Source organism: Camarhynchus parvulus, chromosome 5, assembly GCF_901933205.1.
Source record: "Camarhynchus parvulus chromosome 5, STF_HiC, whole genome shotgun sequence".
Taxonomy (NCBI): domain Eukaryota; kingdom Metazoa; phylum Chordata; class Aves; order Passeriformes; family Thraupidae; genus Camarhynchus; species Camarhynchus parvulus.
In genome coordinates this window covers 60,114,977-60,134,181 of record NC_044575.1, presented here as the reverse complement: position 1 = coordinate 60,134,181, position 19,205 = coordinate 60,114,977, and the positions used below count along the sequence as shown (strand labels likewise).

The window sequence follows — 19,205 nt, the reverse complement described above, 5'->3', positions numbered from 1 at the left end:
TCCTTCTGCAAAGTGCACGTTCCCTCCCCATGCCGGAGCTCCCAGCTCCACTGCCATCCCCTCACAGAGCACTTTTAAACCCTCAGCAGGCCCAGCTTCCCTCCCAGCCCTGCTGTCCCCTCAGAGCCCCTATCCCGCTGTCCCTCCTCCTTCCTGCTGTGAAAAACCAGGTTCACTTTCCTGGTAAAATTTAAGTTTCATAAAGGTTGGTAGGATACGAAAATAAAGCAAAGGTAACAGCTAAGCGCTTGGCATTCAGCCAAAGCGATTTTGGAGAAACCCTTTCCATACCTTGTCTATTGCATCAGCCTACTGCATATTTATCATTATGCATGTTTAAACTTTCCCCAAACTAGTTTACATGTTCTAAGAAGGGTTTAGCATCAGATCCACCATTTCAGAGCATTTCTTGGCTGTGGTTTTTGTCCATGTATTTTGGTCTATAATTTTTAGAGACAGTAGGTGTTGATAGCAGTAGGGGTCTTCATCACACATTCACTGGGTGTTATCCCAACTAAGAAGCAAGTTCAATTATCAAAAGCATAACTGTATCAGCTGCTTCACCACCATTTCTAAGTTTAGTTAATAGCAGAAATATTTCTGTAGAGCTAAGTTACTTTCACATTATACATACAGAACCCAATTTTTTTAGTATTTGTGACAAGCCAGTATTATAATCTGTATTTACAACCCTGCCCTGGGCAGTGCCAGCACAGCAGCCAGGGCTGGCACAGCTCCTGTGCCAGGGGTTCCCTCTGTGGCACACCTGGGTGGGCACTTTGGGGTGCCCCCTGTGCTCCCCATGCCCACAAACACCCAGAGCAGGTTTTGCCTCAGTTTCTCTCTTTCCCCCACCAAGATTTCCTCCTCCCAGCCTTCTCCAGAAGCTCTAAAGGATCGTGTCCTTGCTTTTACCACTCCCTGTCCTGTCTGCATAACACCATCCTCAAATGGCTGCTGCTACCATAAAACACCTCACAGATCTTTCCTGGACATTTCCCAGACAAAGAAAAATCCTACCCCCATTTCCAGGCTCCTTGCAGATAAACAGCTATCCAAGTTCCCCTTATCTTTAATTCTTTTTTTTTTTTAATGCTTCTTTCCTGTTTGTTACAGCTTGTTCCTCCATTTAACCTTTTTTTATGCTTTGCCAATTATTTTTCACTCTGACTTTACAACTTATCTAAACTGACACCAGTGTCTTTTCCTGTAAAAGTTTATTTGTGTACAAAAGAAATCAGTTTTGACTTCGACATTTTTTATAAAAAGTCCACAACACATCACAAAACTAAGGCATGTAAATAAAAAAAAAATTACAGTTGGCTTCCCGTGGGTTCACTGCCCTTTTTCAGTGCCACAGAAATTCAGAGTCCTTGAAGCTTGCTGAAAATCACAAAGAAAAACAGGATTTAAAAGGTTTCTTTTAAAAATAGTTCATAATGTTCCTCTATTTCTTTATCTAGGAAAGACTTGATAATGTTTTCAACTATTTAAAGAGCTAAAGTATTACATGGGTAGAAGTTAAATGGGCTGACCCATTATTAATTCCCTGAGAAGGCTTCTCCAACAAGGGAAGATAAATTTCTTCTTTTCCTAATGGATTATACCATCATTATTTCAAACAGGTAAATTTTCATCCATTTTAAGCCCTTGGATACATTTTAATACTTTTTTGGTGTTGCAGCTGGCTTTTCTGCAGTCAGTGGAATTAAAAAGTGCAGATTTGAAAATATATGAAATCAAAGCCTGAAAGTGGTTTCTGGGCTTGATTATTATCACAAAATGAAGCAAAAACTGGTCCTAAATTTAATTAATTTATGTAGCAACCCAGAAATAAATCTGCTCCCCAATTAGTTCTCTATCACTGAAAATCAGGCAGTGCAATCATCTCCTTTTACTTCTGAATTGTGCTTTCCATCACTGATATTTGTGATTTCTACATTTATTGCTTTAGTTCTGGCCATTTGGATTTGTTACACTGCCTAAGTATGAAGTGTGAGTTAAGCTGCTGGGACATTCAAATATTACAATTTTTATGTGTGTTTTATATAATTTATCTTATTTTTATGATAATCAGGAACTCAGCACACAAGAAAAACCTATTTACCTGTCTTCAACTGTCTTGTTGGAGGGGTAGAACACCTTGAAGCAAAATCCACTCCTGGGAAACGAACCCTGTGAAGGAAAAAGTGGGGGGAAAAAATCCCCATGAGTGTGAGGGGAATGGCAGCGCAGGGGTAGGAGGGCGGCAGGGGAGGGTGCTCACGGGGTTGATGCACAGGCAGTCGCTGCTGGTGACACTGAAGGGGTCGTGCTTGTCAGCAGTGACCAGCAGGTCTGGCAGGGGGTAAACCCGCAGCGAGTAATCGTAGGCCCAGAACACGGGGCTGACGTACAGCGGCAGCGGGCTCAGGTGGCCCTGCGACAGAACGGTCTTCACAAACTGCAACAACGACAAAGAACAAAGCCACAAACACCTGGTGTTAAGTATTTATCTCCTGAGATAAAATGGTCTTCACAAACTGCAACAACGACAAAGAACAAAGCCACAAACACCTGGTGTTAAGTATTTATCTCCTGAGATAAAATGGTCTTCACAAACTGCAACAACAACAAAAAACAAACACCCCCCGACACTTGGATTGAAATACATGAAGCATTTATCCCCTGGGATAAAATGGTCTTCACAAACTGCAACCAAAAAAAAAAAAACACCAAAAACAAAAAAAAACCCACCAAAAACAAAAACAAACCCGAAACAACAACAACAACAACCACACACAAAAAAACCAAACACAAAAGCCCACAGACATTTGGTTTTAAGCATTACACCTGGGATAAAATGGTCTTCACAAACTGCAACAAAAAAAAAAGCCCAAAAACAAACAAACAAACAATCCCACAAACACTTGGTTTTAAGCATTACCCCTGGGATAAAATGGTCTTCACAAACTGTAACCAAAAAAAACCCCAAAAAACAAAAAAAAAAAAAAAACCCCAAAAACAAAAAACAAAAACAAACAAAAAACCCAAAACAACAACAACAACCACACACAAAAAAACCAAACACAAAAGCCCACAGACATTTGGTTTTAATCTGATAAAATTACAAACTCCAAAAACAAAAACTCAGAAGTAAAATGGTCTTCATAAACTGCAACAACAACAAATTTTTTTTTTAAAAGGTCCAAAAACCAACCAAAAAAAACCAAAAACAACAAACAAAAAAAAAAAACCCAAGCCCCCACAAACATTTGGTTTTAAGCATTACACCTGGGATAAAATGGTCTTTACAAACTGCAAATAAAACCCCACAAACTCTTGGTTTGAAACATTTGCTGCAAGCTCAGTTCATCCCTGTGTCAGTGTGGGTTAATAAAGAACCTTTTGGAAGCTGGAAATGTTTGGGGTTTTTCTGTGTCTCGTTCCTGCTGATTATTAATGATTTCCAGAGTAAAGCAGTGAGCTGCTCCTTCCTTTCTTCAGTTGTGGGGGTTTTAATACACAAAAGGCCAGCATTTGAAGATGTCACAATTATCTCATCAATCAGATTCTCCAGGAGAATCTACTCACCTGTTCCTCCAGCCCAGAAAGTACCAACATTGCCACAACTCTCATTTTTTTGTTTTTATTTTCCTTACTACTTTCCAGTTAACCACAAGACCCACACTTATAAAGTCTTTCCCCTGAACTGAAGAAATCCTTTGATTCCCAGATGATTTTCCTTTCTCTGTGACAAAATTTCCCTTTCTCTTGTTTTTTTTTTTTTTTTAACACTGATGGCTGAATTAAAATAGGCAAAAAAGGCAGAGGAAAAGGGGAGTATACAAAAAACATCCTGCAGAAAGTGCTGCAATTCTACAATTCCTTCCTGGAAAGCCCTGGATGAGGACAGGGAAGAGTCAGGAATGCAAATGTGCCCACAAAAACCAAGGTACCGAGACACTGAGCTAAAACACCTTTCTGAGGCAAGCAAACACAAAAACTCCTGTAAAATAAATAAAACCAGACTCCATCCATCACTGCAATGAGCCAGCACTACCTGGATGGTTCTCATCCCATTATTTCAGTAAATCCCATCAGCTCCTGCTGTGGATTCATTAAGTGCAACCACACCCCAGAGTTCATTGATGGGTGAGAAGCAGAATTTCAGCTGAGGAGACAAAGCAAGCAGATGAATTTTAGAGGAAGTGACCTGCTGCTTTACTGCAAATGGCACTGGGTAACCAATCAAATCTTTAAAAAATGGTAATTTCCATTCAAATTTGCCTTTAGGAATCAGTGATTCTTGGCTGGACATTGAGGGTTGGTTGCTGCTCTGAAGTTCTGTGTTCAAGGGCAGCTCCAGTGTGACAGAATTACTCATTCCCACCTTAAACTATCATGGTTTGAGTTATTTTGCTGTCAAAATGTCAAGAAAAATAAGAATATTAAATGTATAAATGCTTCTTACAACCCCTTTGGGTTACTCATGCAATGTGGCACAAAAATGAGGATCAGAGCCCCCAAAATCCAGCCCTGCTGATCAATAAAATCAAAAATCTTGGCAAAAATTGGTGAACTCCACTCACTCACATGGTTGGGAATGTCCATGGTGCTGCTTGGGAAGCGAACACAGTTCCTGCACATTTTGTTGACCAAATCTTCCCGAAAAATAATGATTTCTTGGGTGCAGTACTGAACCCTGAGTGAAAACAGCAGTGACATTAATTAAGGTTAACCCGAAAATGAGGAAGATGCATTAGAAAGTTGATCTCCCTCTAATACAGACAATTGAATGAAAATAATACTTCCCCTTATGATGCTTTTCAGCAGGATTTTTACATTCAATATCTTTTTTTTAGAACTACATCCTTTCTTCACTGATTTTTTGTCTTAGTATATTTAAACTAGTTACAATTCATGCAAGTGAAGAATTGTATTAATTTGAAAAATTTAAGGTAAATTTTCCTCAAAATTTATAGGCTTTGAAAATTATATTTGCACATAATTTAGTTTAAAAATATTCTTTTAAAAATTAGCAGTTACATGGTTACCTGCAGGGATTTGTGGTGAAAACTGAAAAAGGCACCAGCTGTCTGAATTCCTGAGTGATATTTTCAGCCAGGGGAGGTCTAAAATAAATAACAGAGGTATCAACAGAGACTCTTTCCATCTTTAACTCAAATTTCACTCAAAATTCCAAGATGTGAAGAAGGGAAGCAAACTGACCTTGGTAAAATAGAGCCAGGCCCAGGATCTTCAGGACCAGGGACAAACACAAATCGACTACTGCAAAAAAAAAAGTTTAACAAATCTCTTTTGTCTAAACTGATCCTAAAAACTGGGTCTGATGTTCTGAATTCAGAGAGCAGGAGCCAGGGAAGAATCCCAGGGTGAGAGCTTGGCTCCCTCATTAGGATTTTCCATGCCCAAGCTATTTTAGATAAAATCAAACTCACCCTGCTCCCAAACAAACCTGCAGGCCTGTTACAAAAGCAGCTTTTTATCTGATCACAGCTGCCTCACAGGACAGAGAAAACAGGGTAACTCTCAGCTTCTGCAAGTAATTAAAGGCTTCACAAAATAAACAGCTTTCCCCTTGCTCTGTACCTTTTGTGGATGCTGGGATATTCACAAATAATATCTGCCAGAGCCTTCAAAGAACCTGGGAAAAACAGGGCACAACACCTGGTTAGAAATAAACACACTTGGGTGAATCCCCCCTTCTGCTAAAAGGGTTTATTTTCTGCTCTCTTCGTTTGTTTGCCATCATGATTTTAATTCAGTGCACATGTCTGGCTGCTTACAAAGAGCTCCCTACCTTTCAGGGACTGGATTTGATTTTTGCCATATGGTGCAGATGAAAAATTTCCACAGAAGAAAAAGCAGGTGGGAGGTGCAGAGGAATAACCTGGGGAAAGAGAGGATCTGTGAGTGCATCCATTCACTCCAGCACCTTCCAGCACTCAGCCCATCCCAGGAAAAGCAGGAACTCAAACAGCACTTCAGGCTCTGCTGCTATTAATACACCTGACTGATTTTCCTGATCCAGGCTGGTTTTAGCTCAAAAAAGGGGATGCCAATGTACAAATGTCACTTTGAGGAGCCCTGTGGCATTTACAGGCTGAGCTCCAGCAGTGTTTGTGTGTATCCAGCTCCTGCCCCAGCCACAGAATTATACCAAGTGCAATTATAATAAATAATGCCATTTTTAAATGCATTATTGCCTTCAAGAGGAAAACAGCAAGCAGGCAGCACTGGGTTGCTATTAACCTCCCTGATCATTCCAATTTAAGGGCTCTCCCAACATCCAATTTTCCCTTTGGCATTATAAAGCAACAGTAACTGGAATTGCCTGAGCAGTTGGAGGATCTGATGAGTGCTCACAACCTCACCCATTAACGGCTTCAAAGCAAAGGGAGGGGGAAAAAGAAACCTGATTCCCATCCCTGAAATAAAAATAGAAACAGCTACTCAGGCATTCATCTCACATCCCAGTTCCTCTCCATTTTCCTGACACACAGAATCACACTTGGATTTACTTCACTGCTTTTCAAAGGGCTGGTAAATAGAACAGAATTGCTTATCCCAGAGAAATGGCTCATCAATATTTTCCCTTGCTCTCCCCCACAGCTGCTCGTTTAGTTGATAATTAAGAAGGTTATTACTTGCCTGTTCAAGTCTCAAAATAGCAAATGCAAGGTGTGCATCTCTGCCAGGTGGGTCCAGCACACAACTCACTGAGCAAAGTCCATTCTGCCCTCAGCACCTGCAGGCCTGGCTCAAGCCCAGTTTGCCCAGCTCTGATCCAGACACTGCACTGGTTTTGTAACTCCTGCATGACTCTGCTCATTTGTGTCCAGCTCCCTTTTGGTGAGGAGCAGCTTCCCACCCTGAATTCTGGGCTGTTTTTAAATTCACACTTCCATTGTGCCCCAGGCAGGAGGGACAAGCTGTTCCCAACCTGCTGCAACACAAAGGAGCAATTCATAAATGCTCCTTTATGTTGCATAAATGTTTTGTCCAGTGCTGTCCCCATTACTGATCCCAGAATCCTGGAATGGTTTGGGTTGGAAGGGACCTTAAATCCCATCCCATGCCACCCCTTTTCCATGGGCAGGGACACCTCCACTGTCCCAGGGAGCTCCAAACCCATCCAGCCTGGCCTTGGGCACTGCCAGGGATGCAGGGGCAGCCACAGCTGCTCTGGCAATTCCAGCCCAGCCAGGAATTCCCAATTTCCAATATCCCATCTGGCAGTGGGTAGCAACACTCATCTCTCTGAACTAAGGAATTAGTCTCCAAGGTAAGCCCAGGAAGAACTTTCAGGAGCAAGAGAAACATTCTTATCACAGCCCAGAAAATGGTCAAAAACCCTATTTGTACTGAGAATTTATGGAAACAAATCAGGCAGACAAGGTTTAGAGTGAAAGCAATTCTCACCTACCTGAAAACATCATGTGAAGCTTTTCCAGCACTTCTGCTTGGTCCAGCCACACATCAGACACAAACACAAACATGGCATCCTCATTCTCTTCCTCCAGCTGCTTCAGCTTTGCAGAAGCCTTCACTGATGTTGAGGAAGGCCCTCCAAAGAAGTTGATGTTCCCATAGAAGGCTCTGCAGCATTAAAATGCACCAGTCAGGATCCCAGCATGGTTTGCGTTCAAAGGGACTTTAAAGCTCATCCCATTCCAGTGGGATGGGATCCATTCCACTTCCCCTGTCCCAGGGATCCACTCTCTCAGCAACAAGGAATTTATGATTCCCACGGAACAGTTACCTGGCTTGGCCACTGAGAAGGGTTTACATCCCAATTTCCATTAAAAGCAGAACCCAAAGGCCTTTGGAAGGGCTTTTCTGCCAACACTACAGTGCCTCTAAGCCCAGAACTGCTTCCTTAAAATGGTATTTATTTTAAAGCATATGGGGAGGAGGAAGAACAACATACTTGAATGTCAGAGAAATTACAAAATAACAATGATCTTACTTAGAAAGCCCTAGGAAAACATGGAGTGAGGCTGCCAAAAGTCACTTTTGTACCTCGTGGTAGCAGAAGGCTCAGTGGGCGGAAATCCAAAAGCGTTCACATGAAAAACTTCATCTTCATACCAACCTAGGAGGTTTTGGAAGAGCAAAAACAGCAAAAGAACCCTTCAGTTTTTCTAAGAGCATCATGTCCTAGACATGAGTCAGAGTTGGCAGCCGTGCTGCACCGCCAGCCCCAGCCTCCATTAATCCCTCTCTCGTGGCAGCTCCACAAACCAGAGCAGGGAATGAGCTGGGTGGGAAAAGGGCTGAGAAGGAAATCAAGGTTTTTTTACAGGCACTCCTATGAGTGGATTTGCTGCACAGCCACACAACAACCCCCTGAAGCACACAAGGATTGCCTGATTTTGCTGGCCCCATCCAAGTGCTCCTTGTCTCACAACCCATTGTTGAGAACAGAAGGAACTTGGTGATTTATCTTATTTATTTATTTATTTATCCCCACTCTCATTTCTGCTCCCAACTTCTTCTTACAAGCATAAAACACCCCAGAAAACAGACTGACATCGTGGATCTTGCACAGAGGAACATTCCACAGACAGAAATAGCCTTTTTTTTTTTTTCTGCTAAAACAAGGCTCCAAAACTGCAAGCTCTTACATCATCCTAATGAGAAGCCTCATTAAAAAGCTTTGCCAGCACAGAGCAGTATTTTCAGATCATTAAATCATTCCTCTAGTTATTCCAGGCTGTCTTCCTAATCCAGTCATAACTGCTCCAAGCACGCTGGGGCCAATCCTCAAAGCTGCTCACATTCCCCAAAACCCCCAAATTCCTCCTCTCTGCCTCCAGAGTCACAGCAAAAGCTGAAGGCCAAAATTCTCAGTGCCAAACTCACTGATGGTCACCAAAATGAGACTTCTCTGCTCAGCCACAGCTTGAACAGAATAATTTATTACAAGCTAAAAACATAAACCCAGACTGCTTTACCTTCTGCCAGAACAAAGGAGGATTCAGTGTATAACCCACTGTGGAACTGGTGCAGCAAGGTTAAGGAATGTATTTTTCTTAGATTTAAAGTAGGTTTTTGAACCAAAATTTGCTTTCCAGCTGCTGTAATAGATTTGGACAGCACTGAAATGTCACAGCTTGCCTGAAGAGCCTGGAAATTCCCTGGTACCTGAGCAGGTAAGTCCAGAGAGAGCCCAGGAACTGGAACAGGCTCTGCTTCCACAGGGAGGGAAAGTCACCATGTCCAAGGGAAAGGCAGGACAAGGAATTGCAAACAAAGGAGAAAGACAGAGCTGCAGCTCTCAATATGGAATTCTGAATGGTCAGCACTGATTTACTGCTCAATTTCAAACCCTGCAGCTCTACAGGCAATTCCTCCAGCTCCTCCAGCACAACAAAAGGATATTGCTTTACTAAGGTCTAGCTGGACCACTCCTGTGGGGTCTTCCAGGAAAAATTTCCCCTACAAAACAGGATTCATTAATAAAGCAAAATATACCAAACACACAAATGCTCCAATCAGAAACATCTATCAGTCAGCATTTAGAAATAATCTGGCTGGGTTTAACGTTTTAAGAACATTAAGAAGTGAAAGAAGTGAAAATAATGTCATTTGTAGTAAATGTATCTCAGCAGCTTCCCTAGGAGCTGCTGCAGTTGGGATTGCTGGTGCTCCCCTCCCTGAAATCACAGTCCAGGGCACTGGCAAGTCCAAACTCAGCCACTGGAAGCTCCAGCCCCTCAAGAAGGGACATGCCAAAAAATCCTAACTGCTTCTGGTTGTTGACATAAAAATTTTATAGTGGGAAGGCAGATAAAGACATTTTCCACACACACTGGCACTGAATGCTTGTGGAAAAGTCTCTCAGAATGAGTAAGTGTGAAATATTTAAGTTTTCTTATTTTTTAAATGTATTCCAGCACTGAATGAGCAGTGATCAGAGACCCCACAACAAAAATGAACTCACCTCCTTGAGCTGAGTGATCATCCCAAGCACAATCACTTCTCCCACCTTAGCTGGACTGCCCAAGAGAGTCTCCACTGTCTTTAACTGGGGTCAAAGGCAAAGAATCCAATCAGAATCACATCAAACCCTCCAAACTCAAACTCCCTTGCTTGCTTTTCCCCCAAAAGCCCCAGACAGGACATGGCTGTACATGAACACCCAGCTGAGCCAGAGGATTCAGGCTCATCACCAAAATCAGAGCCTTATTTCTGAATGTGCCTTAGGAGAAGATTCCCAGTAATGGCTGGTAGCATAAAGAACTGCTGTGATCATTTGGATTAAAACTGGAAAGAACTCCCATTTTTTTTACCTGGAATTTGTTCTTGCTATCATCAGGATGAGCATCAACTGGTGAAGGAGTGAACAGCTCATGTCTGTGAGTCCTCTGCACAAACCAAAATTGAAGTGATTCAGTTTAAAAAGAAATCAGCACTGCCAAAAAGCCAGTTTGCTACAAGCACTATGCAAAACACTTCAGAAAGTTCTTACTCCATCCAACAACTTGTAACAATTCAGTCCTTTTGACAAGAATTTACTTCCAAGAAACAGATGATCAATAACACCAGATAATAAAACCAAGCCTAAAAAACGCAGCGGGTAATAAAACTAAGCCCAAAAAAAGTGTCATGAAAGCATCTGTAAGGCTGCTAAAGAAGTTATTGTGACAAGCTGGGAGGCAGAGGGTTTATGAGGCAGAGAGCAGGGCGTGTTTCTGGAAGGAGAAGTGGGATCCATCCCTGAGGACTCTGACCTGCTGCAGGATGGAGTAGCGCTCCCGGAACAGCTCCGCCTTGTCCCGGGCAGTCCCAAACAAACTCGGCCTGGGCAGGTCAGTCATGGACAGGCTGCAAGGAATTCACACAATCCCAGTGTCAAAAGGGGATATTCCCCACATCAAGATGAGTTATTGATCTCAAAGGTCTGGGAGGCTGCAAAAGCTGCACCATGGTTTAGGTACATTCCTGCTCAGGATCCTGAGTTTCTGCATTTCTGCCTCCATTTCACTCCCCTCTAACTCACAGGCCTTGAGATTTATCCTTCCACCTAAAAGATGTCTGCAGAAATCCATTTTAAAAAAAGCAGTTATGCCTTTAAGCAGTTGGGAACAAAAGCATTATTCCTCCAGTTTCTCACCAGCTGCTCCTAATTTTTCTTTTTTACTCTTTGGAGCTCTTCTTAGAAACCCCCCAGGGCTTCAGGGAGCTGCAAGATACAGACTAAGAAATAAATACAGGCAACAGACAGATCAAATTTATTAAAAAAATAAATTTAAACAGCCCAATGTGAGGAAAAAAATAACCCCAAACTACCTTTAGTGATGTATGACCTTAGCCTTACTGTCTTTTTTATTCATTAGGTGGAATAAACTTGGTTTATGGTCTTAAATATTTATTACTTTTCTCACTCAGGCTTCAGCTGAACAGAGCCAAGAGGGAAAGATTAAAACCAGACTTATCCTAGAGAGGTTTTGTTCTTAAAACAGGAAGTGCTTGAAATTTAAAATATGGGAGACTTACGGCAGAAACTTCTTTCTTTCTGAATTATAAATAAAACGTGGAATGTCAAAGGCTCCAATAATGTTGAAAACATTTTCTCTGAAATAAGAACAGTGACAGCATTAACTGAATGTTACCTTCCAAGCAAAGCCATTCTGAGATTCCATGAAGAGGGTGAAACAAACTGACAAATATGTTGGCTAAAATGACATTTTTTTGTTCAATATCATCACCACTTCTCTTTCTATTTTATATTCTATTTTCTAGTCTATTTTCTCCTTCATCTTTTAGTTAAATAATGATAAAGACTTGTCCCTGTGATCTGTAGAGTTTTTCCCTTCAGGACTCTGCACTGAGAATCTGTACATTTGGATTTCTCTTCACTTCTGGAGCAGAAAAAAAACTACATTAAATACAAAAAAGCACCACAAAGAAGAGTCACCCTCACACCATCTGCATCATAAAGATTCCAATGGCAAGGAGCAAAGTTAAACCCAAATTTTCTCCATCCTGAGAGGCTGGGGGATGACAGGATCTAATTGACATGCCCAGCAAACCATCTCTTTTCATGCTTTGCATCATGATGTGAACATGAAAGGAAACACATCCATCAGCATCACAAAGTTCTCAGAAGCTCCAGTAATTGCTGCATACTTTGTTATCACAGAAGGGAAATCAATCAGGGCTTCAAAAAACTAAACAAAAAGCAGGAATGGGCATCCCAGAGGAAAACTTCTCCAAAGTGCTTTCAGAAAAGAAAGGAACAAAAGCAACTTGAGATAACTTTCATCTACAGCAAAGCAAATAAAGCATGGCCAGAAGTGTTGGTTAATATTCCACCTGCAGCACACCCAACACACAACCCCAGGAGCTGAATTCCAGAATTGCAGGTTCTGTTCAGGGCCCCTGGAGGCCCAGCCATGAGGACAAAGGCTCCAAGGAGGAACCTGGTGATGCCTTGTGCAGGCTGCCCTAGAGCAGAGGCTGGATGGAGTTCCAGAATAAAGCAGGGATTGATTCAAAGCATCTCCTCCATGGATCCACCTTGGGCAGCACAAGAGCCCAGCCAGGGCTGCACCCAAGATGAACCAAAATGGCCCCAAAATGCACGGCCGGGCACGGGGTCTGTCCCTGGGATCAGTTCTGCTCCATTTGCATCTTGCAGTTCATTGTCCCATTCCAGCTTTAGCCCCTGCAGTCCCACCCTGCTTGTTTTTCTCTCTCCAGCCCACGGGTTTGTGCTCTTGGGCTGAGATTTGGGTCATTTGTCCTTGGTGCCCAGCTGGAGCAGGAATTGTTTTGTCTCCCTGCTCTGTGCTCAGAGCTCAGAACTGCACATGATCAGAACCATCCCATAATATGAAGCCCAGACCCTCACACTGAAGCAGCACAGAATCTGAAAAATGGAAAAGCTGAACCTGAGACATCAACTCCACCACTGCCCCGGGCAACTTTTCCATGAAGAAATGTTCCCAATTTCCAATCCAAACCTGCCCTGGCCCAGCCTGAGGCGTTCCCTCCCTGTCTGCCTGTCCTGTTCCTGGAGCAGAGCCCGCCCCCGGCTGTGCCCTCCTGGCAGGAGCTGTGCAGAGCCACAAGGGCCCCTGAGCCTCCTTTGCTCCAGGCTGAGCCCCTTCCCAGCTCCTCAGGGATTCTCCAGCCCCTTCCCAGCTCCTCAGGGATTCTCCAGCTCCTTCCCAGCTCCCTCAGCCTCTCCTGGGGCTCCCTGTCTCAAGCTGCACCAAGGGAAATTTAAAATACAGGTTGGATATTAGGAAGAAGTTTTTCACAGAAAGGGTGATAAAATTCTGGAATGTTCTGCCCGGGGGAGGTGGTGCAGTCCCCATCCCTGGGTGTGTTTAACAAAGCCTGGATGTGGCACTGGGTGCCAGGGCTGTGTCTCCCTGCTCTGTGCACAGAGCTCACCATGACCTAATGTGAAGCCCAGACCCTCACACTAAAGCAGCACAGGATGTGAAAATATTAAAGCTAAACCTGAGGCATCACTGGAGCAAAGGCAGCAGCAGGAGGGCAAAAGCACAGAGCAGTGACTGCAGACAGTGCCTGGCACTCGTGTCCCCAGGAGGAACAAGGAAATGCCAGCAGCTCCCACACGTCCCCAGAACATTTCTAATGTCACCCTACATGGCCTCATCCGGGGCCCGGCTGCATTCCTGGACTGCTGCTTCCACCAGGGGCTGCTCAATCATGTTGGATGACACTGGAAAGAAAAATCCCAAGGATTAAACCTGCAGCAAGGAAGGAAGTGAGTCTCCAATACTTCACATTAAATGGTTGAGTCTCCTCACAGGAATACACACAAATAATTCATGAAATGAATTTTCTGTAATGACACACAGATGGATCACTTAATATTGCCACCAAAAGGACACATTCCTAGGGAAAAAACACCCCAAACATGGAGAACAAGACAATTATAGTTTATGCAAAGCTGCCAAATATATCACAAATGTGTTAGAGCTGAGCTCTCACATTCTGGAGGTTAATTTGGTTCCAGAACATTATCACAAGGATTGCTGCCTTAAGTATTCCAACACAGTTCTGGAGATGGGCACATTGTTGTTTTCATGGATTTATGATAATTGAAATGAGTTTGAAGGCCTCCCCACCCTCACAGGTAAGAATTCCTTCAGAATATTGCATCAAAATATTCCTTCAAAATATTCCTTTAAATTATTCTTTCAAAATATTCCTTCAAAATATTGCATTAAAATATTCCTTCAAATATTCCATCAAAATATTCCTTCAAATTATTCCTTCAAAATATTCATTCAAAACATTCCATCCAAATATTCCTTCAAAATCTCCCATCCATCCCTGCTCTCTGGCAGTGGGAAACCATTCCCTGTGTCCTGTCACTCCATGTGTAAATAGCCTCTCTCTTTAATATTTAAAATAAATAAAATAAATAAATAAACTTTAATATTTAAAATGACAGTTTCAGGTACAAAGATGTCCAGACAAACTTTTGGTAACTGCCACTGAAAAATGTTACTGCTCTTGGGAAAATCAGGATATTCTGCACTGCCAACTCTTTATATGGCACAAATGTCTTCTGCTGACATTGCAAACCTCAGTGTTTAACCAAAATAAAAGGCCAAAAAATACATTTGTCTAAATCAACCCTTTACACTACAATGATACCTCAGTGCCCCTGCTGCCAGTAACTGTCTTTGTCTTTATGACATCAGAAATGCCAGGAAAATTGGCTCAAGAAAAAGAAATTGTTTACTTACAAGGCTGTTTTTCAACTGCATCGATGACATTTTCAATTATATCGTCAAGTTCTCCCTCACTGGTGGACTGGAAAGCTTCAGTGAGATACTTCAGGGCATCCCTAATCCCAGAGGAGAAAGCACAAAAAGCAATTAATGTTCAATAGTTGACACAAACTGTGCTGATTTTGGCAGGTGTGCACATCATCACCACATGGCTTGTGGTTAAAAAGCAGAAATAATTAGCTCTGCATAATAAAACACTGGTTTAAGTCAAAGAAAAAAATCATTGGGATTGAAAATATCAGGGGAAAGATGTGGAGAACCTCAGCTTCACACAACAAATTCCATGTTGGAAGGGAATTCTGGAGTCTGTGTGGTCCAACCTTCTCCTGAAAGCAGGGCTTGGGTTATGCTGTCCAGGGCCCTGTGGAGCCAAGCCTGGAGAGCTTCCAGTCAGGGAGATTCCAGCATTCTCTACTCCATCAACTTCAAAGTTTAATTACAACTACAATGAAGAATCAAATGTCTCTTGCCCTATCGCTGTGCATCCTTGAGAACACTTCTCACTTTTAGGAAGACTGGGATTAGCTCCTCATGAATCTTCCCTTCTTGAGGCTAAATCAACCCAAATCCTTCACATCCTCCCCACGCCAGGCTCTCTGACTCCCTAATCATGGAATCCCAGAATGGTTGGCGTTGGAAGGGATCTTAAATCCCATCCCATTCCAACTCCCTGCCATGGCAGGGACACCTCCCACTGTCCCAGGGTGTCCCCAGTGTCCAACCTGGCCTTGGGCACTGCCAGGGATCCAGGGGCAGCCACAGCTGCTCTGGCAATTCCAGCCCAGCCAGGAATTCCCAATTCCCAATCTCCCATCCATCCCATGGCTCTGGCACTGGGAGCCATTCCCTGGCTCCTGTCCCTCCATCCCTTGTCCCCAGTCGCTCTCCAGCTCTCCTGGAGCCCCTTCAGGCCCTGCCAGGGGCTCTGAGCTCTCCCTGGAGCCTTCTCCTCTCCAGGGGAACATTCCCAGCTCTCCCAGCCTGGCTCCAGAGCAGAGGGGTCGCAGTCCTGGGAGCAGCTCCATGGATTCCTCTGGACTCACTCCAGCAGCTCCACATCCCTCATTTTGGACTCCAAATCCAGGTGCAGCCCTGAAGCTGGGATGCCACCAGAGCAGAGTTTCCAACGTGTCCTGCTTCTCCACAGCCCCCAGCCCAGGACCACCTCTACAGCCCCCACAGGACCTGCTCTAGTTTATCAATGTATTTGAAATAGAAGTTATTTTAATTCTCAATAACGTAAGATTTAGAAATCCAATTCCTCCCTCAACCTTAGACAAGAGTCTCACATTAAAGATAACAATTTTCTTACTAATGTCATCTGCTGGCCAACCCAACTGGCATTTTGGCGATCAGCCTGACCTTCAAAGTGTCTCAGCTCATGGAACTGTGGAGTCAGGAGTTCTGGACTTGTGCTCCTCTCTAATGAAAGTATCAGGGCACTGTCCAAAATAATCACATCCCATCCATGACAGAGAGAGAATTTAATTGATATTAACACACACGAGAAAGAAAGGGAAAATAAGAGCGATGGGAGACGCAGTCTTTTTTAAATCATGACACCTTCCACTGCGAGCAGGAATCCCTTTCCACTGACCTTGGCATCTCTAAATAACACATCGTATTATATTGGAAATATACAATTCCTGTCCTTGGAAATGCCATTCCTTCCTCTAGCAAAGAACGCTGAGCACAAGACCGGCAAGTGAACTCTGATCCCAGGGTTGTGAGGGTCAGAGGCTGACAAAAAAACTCAACCGAACACCCGGCACCAGCATCAGGGAGGGCTCCAAGGGGAGACAGACCATGGGCAGCTTTTGGCGGCACCCAGGGTCATGAGAGGATGGATGGACAGACGGATGGAAGGAAGGGGCCCGCAGCAGCAGGACGGGCTAAAGATGGCTTTGGAGGAGCCCTCAGAGGCCTCGATGCAGGGGAAGGAGGAAGAGCGGGGAAAGGCAGCCCCGGCCGCGGGGAACGCGGAGCGGCCCCGGCCCCATCCCCATCCCGCACCGGCGCTCCGCGGGCCCGAGCCCGCCCGGGGCCGATCCCCGCGGGCCCAGAGTAGGGTCCGAGGCCGGAGCAGTGTCCGGGACTGGAGCAGTGTCCGGTGCCGGGGCAGGGTCGGGCCCGGCGCTACTCACGGGCGCAGGACGAGCCCCCGCAGCCGGAACGCGGAGCTGAGACGGCGGCGCAGCCGCTCTCGGCTCCATGGCGGCGATGGCGCCAAACGCGGCCGGGCCGCCCCCTCAGGCCGGGCCAGCCCCGCCGCGGGAGGAGCCGGGCACAGCCCCGGTCTGCCCAGCTGGAGACAGCGCCGCTGCCGGACCCGGCTCGGGGCAGGGATTGTCCCTTGAGCTGATGGGCACCGCCAGTCCTGAGGGCAGCTCCGGGCTCCTCCTGACAGGAGACATGGAGCGGCTGGAGCGGGTCTGGAGAAGGGAACGGAGATGGAGCCCCAGGAGGGCTGAGGGAGCTGGGAAGGGGCTGGAGAATCCCTGAGGGAGCTGGGAAGGAGCTGGAGAATCCCTGAGGAGCTGGGAAGGGGCTGGAGAATCCCTGAGGAGCTGGGAAGGGGCTCAGCCTGGAGCAAAGGAGGCTCAGGGGCCCTTGTGGCTCTGCACAGCTCCTGCCAGGAGGGCACAGCCGGGGGGGTCGGGCTCTGCTCCAGGGAACAGGGACAGGAGCAGAGGGAACGGCCTCAGGCTGGGCCAGGGCAGCTCAGGGTGGGCACAGCAGGAATTGCCCCATGGAAAGGGTTCTCCAGACCTGGCACAGGCTTCCAGGGCAGTGGTGGAGTCCCCATCCTTGGAAAGATTTAAACACCGTATGGATGTGGCATATGGGGACATGGGGCAGTTGTGGCCTTGGCAGACTCCACATTTATAGAGGGCTTTTCCAACCTCAACAATTCCCTGATTCTATAAAACACTTGCTGTGACTGACACACGTTACCCAATACAATTATCCATGCTATCACTTTGTTGCTTTGTAGCTCACAATATTTCTCCCTGCTCTTTCCCCGCAGGCCCAGCACAGGCTCCTCTGCATCTCCAGTTCTCCAGAGTCTCTCACTTCAGATTTTCTTGGCAGAAAACATCCATCAAACACATCTGACTGTGAATTGGTCCTGCGAGCACAGGATGCTCTCCAGGGCTGTTTTTACATAATCACAGCATCCCAGAATGGCATGGATGAGAAGAGATCTTAAAACTCATCTCATCCCACCCCCTGCCATGGCAGGGACACTTTCCTCTGTCCCAGGTTGCTCCAAGCCTCATCCAGCCTGGCTTTGGACACTTCCAGGGATCCAGGGACAGCCACAGTTCCAGGATTGTGGAGTAGCTGCCTTCTCTCCAGATGGAAAACACCTGATATTTCATTCAAACACTCATCCCCATCTCTCAAAGTACAGCTTTGATTCCACAGAAGGCTCACAAAGCAACTCTTGAAAGAGTTTGATCGAAAGACTGCAGGGATTTACAGACAGACAGAAAATGTCAGCTCTTTTCTATAGCCCATTCTCAACTGCACAATTTATAATTGCTCCTCATCGGGGAGTGAGCTCTTGGGTGAAGCTGCTGCTACTCTCTTCAGACAAAGAGCTGCCATCTGACAGGTCTCAGCTATTTTGGCAGGAAATATGATTCATTTTTTGTCACAGGCATGCAGCTAGGTGCACATTATAAGCCCAATTCTTACATAAGTACCTTCATTTGCTAAAATTACTGCTTATTCTCCTTCTAAGAAAACCTGATGCTGCCATTCAGCTCCTGTCTCGCCACATGAAGGAAGGTGCACCTGGAGAAGGGATGTGCCCCTTGTCCAAAAATAGTTTTCTCTGAAGCTATGACCAACCAGGGAATGCAAAGCACACTCCTACAGCATCCTGCTGGATTTGGGGGCTCTCTTTGCTTGCCTGGAGCCTCCCACCAGAGATATAAAAGTATTCCAGCGTGAGCTGCAGCCTTGTGTTCCACTGAGCCATCTGCAGCTCTGCAAGCCATGCCCAAATCTTTGTCACCTTCTGTGGCTTTGCTGGACATCACAGCAGCTGGAGAGGGACTGGAGAGCCCAGTGCTCCAGGATCAGCCAGTGTGGATCTGCCTGGATCCATGGAATTGTTTTGTTACACTGACAAACAGCTCGTTCTCATGTCTGTCACTGCTCCACTGACAGAATCCCATCTCCTGAGACAGCACATGGCAGCTCTACCTGGCCTAGAGATCTATGGATAGAGTTTGTCTGCTTCCCATGGCTTTTTTATCTCTTCCAAATGCTGATTCCTGCATTTTACCCACCATCCCAACACACCAACAGTACCTTGCCTCATTTTAGGAGCTCAGGACAGGTCCTGATCCCTGTGTCACCACTGAGGGAGCAGCTGGAGCTGTGCCAGGGGAGGTTTGGGTTGGATCT

The 19,205-nt window shown here is 45.1% G+C and overlaps 1 protein-coding gene across 1 annotated transcript; it reads right to left on the bottom strand.

The window, feature by feature from the left end:
• Positions 1 to 1,202: 1,202 nt before the first annotated feature.
• POLE2 (DNA polymerase epsilon 2, accessory subunit) lies at positions 1,203 to 17,592 on the bottom strand. The gene is made up of 20 exons (XM_030950063.1): positions 17,556 to 17,592; positions 16,931 to 17,186; positions 14,742 to 14,842; positions 13,630 to 13,705; positions 11,506 to 11,583; positions 10,740 to 10,833; positions 10,299 to 10,373; positions 9,950 to 10,033; positions 9,388 to 9,444; positions 8,961 to 9,009; positions 8,026 to 8,098; positions 7,430 to 7,602; positions 5,804 to 5,893; positions 5,593 to 5,647; positions 5,212 to 5,271; positions 5,037 to 5,114; positions 4,576 to 4,684; positions 2,267 to 2,443; positions 2,108 to 2,175; positions 1,203 to 1,383 (listed from the first exon to the last, which is right to left on the bottom strand). Exons 1-20 carry the CDS (start codon positions 17,590 to 17,592, stop codon positions 1,365 to 1,367), a joined length of 1,809 nt encoding a protein of 602 aa, XP_030805923.1. The 3' UTR covers positions 1,203 to 1,364.
• Positions 17,593 to 19,205: the final 1,613 nt, after the last annotated feature.

Excerpts from the sequence above, each read along its gene's own strand:
- POLE2 (XM_030950063.1), bottom strand. The coding sequence starts at position 17,592 with ATGGGGACTCCACCACTGCCCTGGAAGCCTGTGCCAG. Across the intron at positions 10,834-11,505 it reads GAAAGAAAGAAGTTTCTGCC|CCTGTCCATGACTGACCTGC; the intron begins GTAAGTCTCCCA and ends AATTCCTTGCAG. Across the intron at positions 9,010-9,387 it reads AGCTAGACCTTAGTAAAGCA|CAGTTCCACAGTGGGTTATA; the intron begins ATATCCTTTTGT and ends ACCTTGCTGCAC.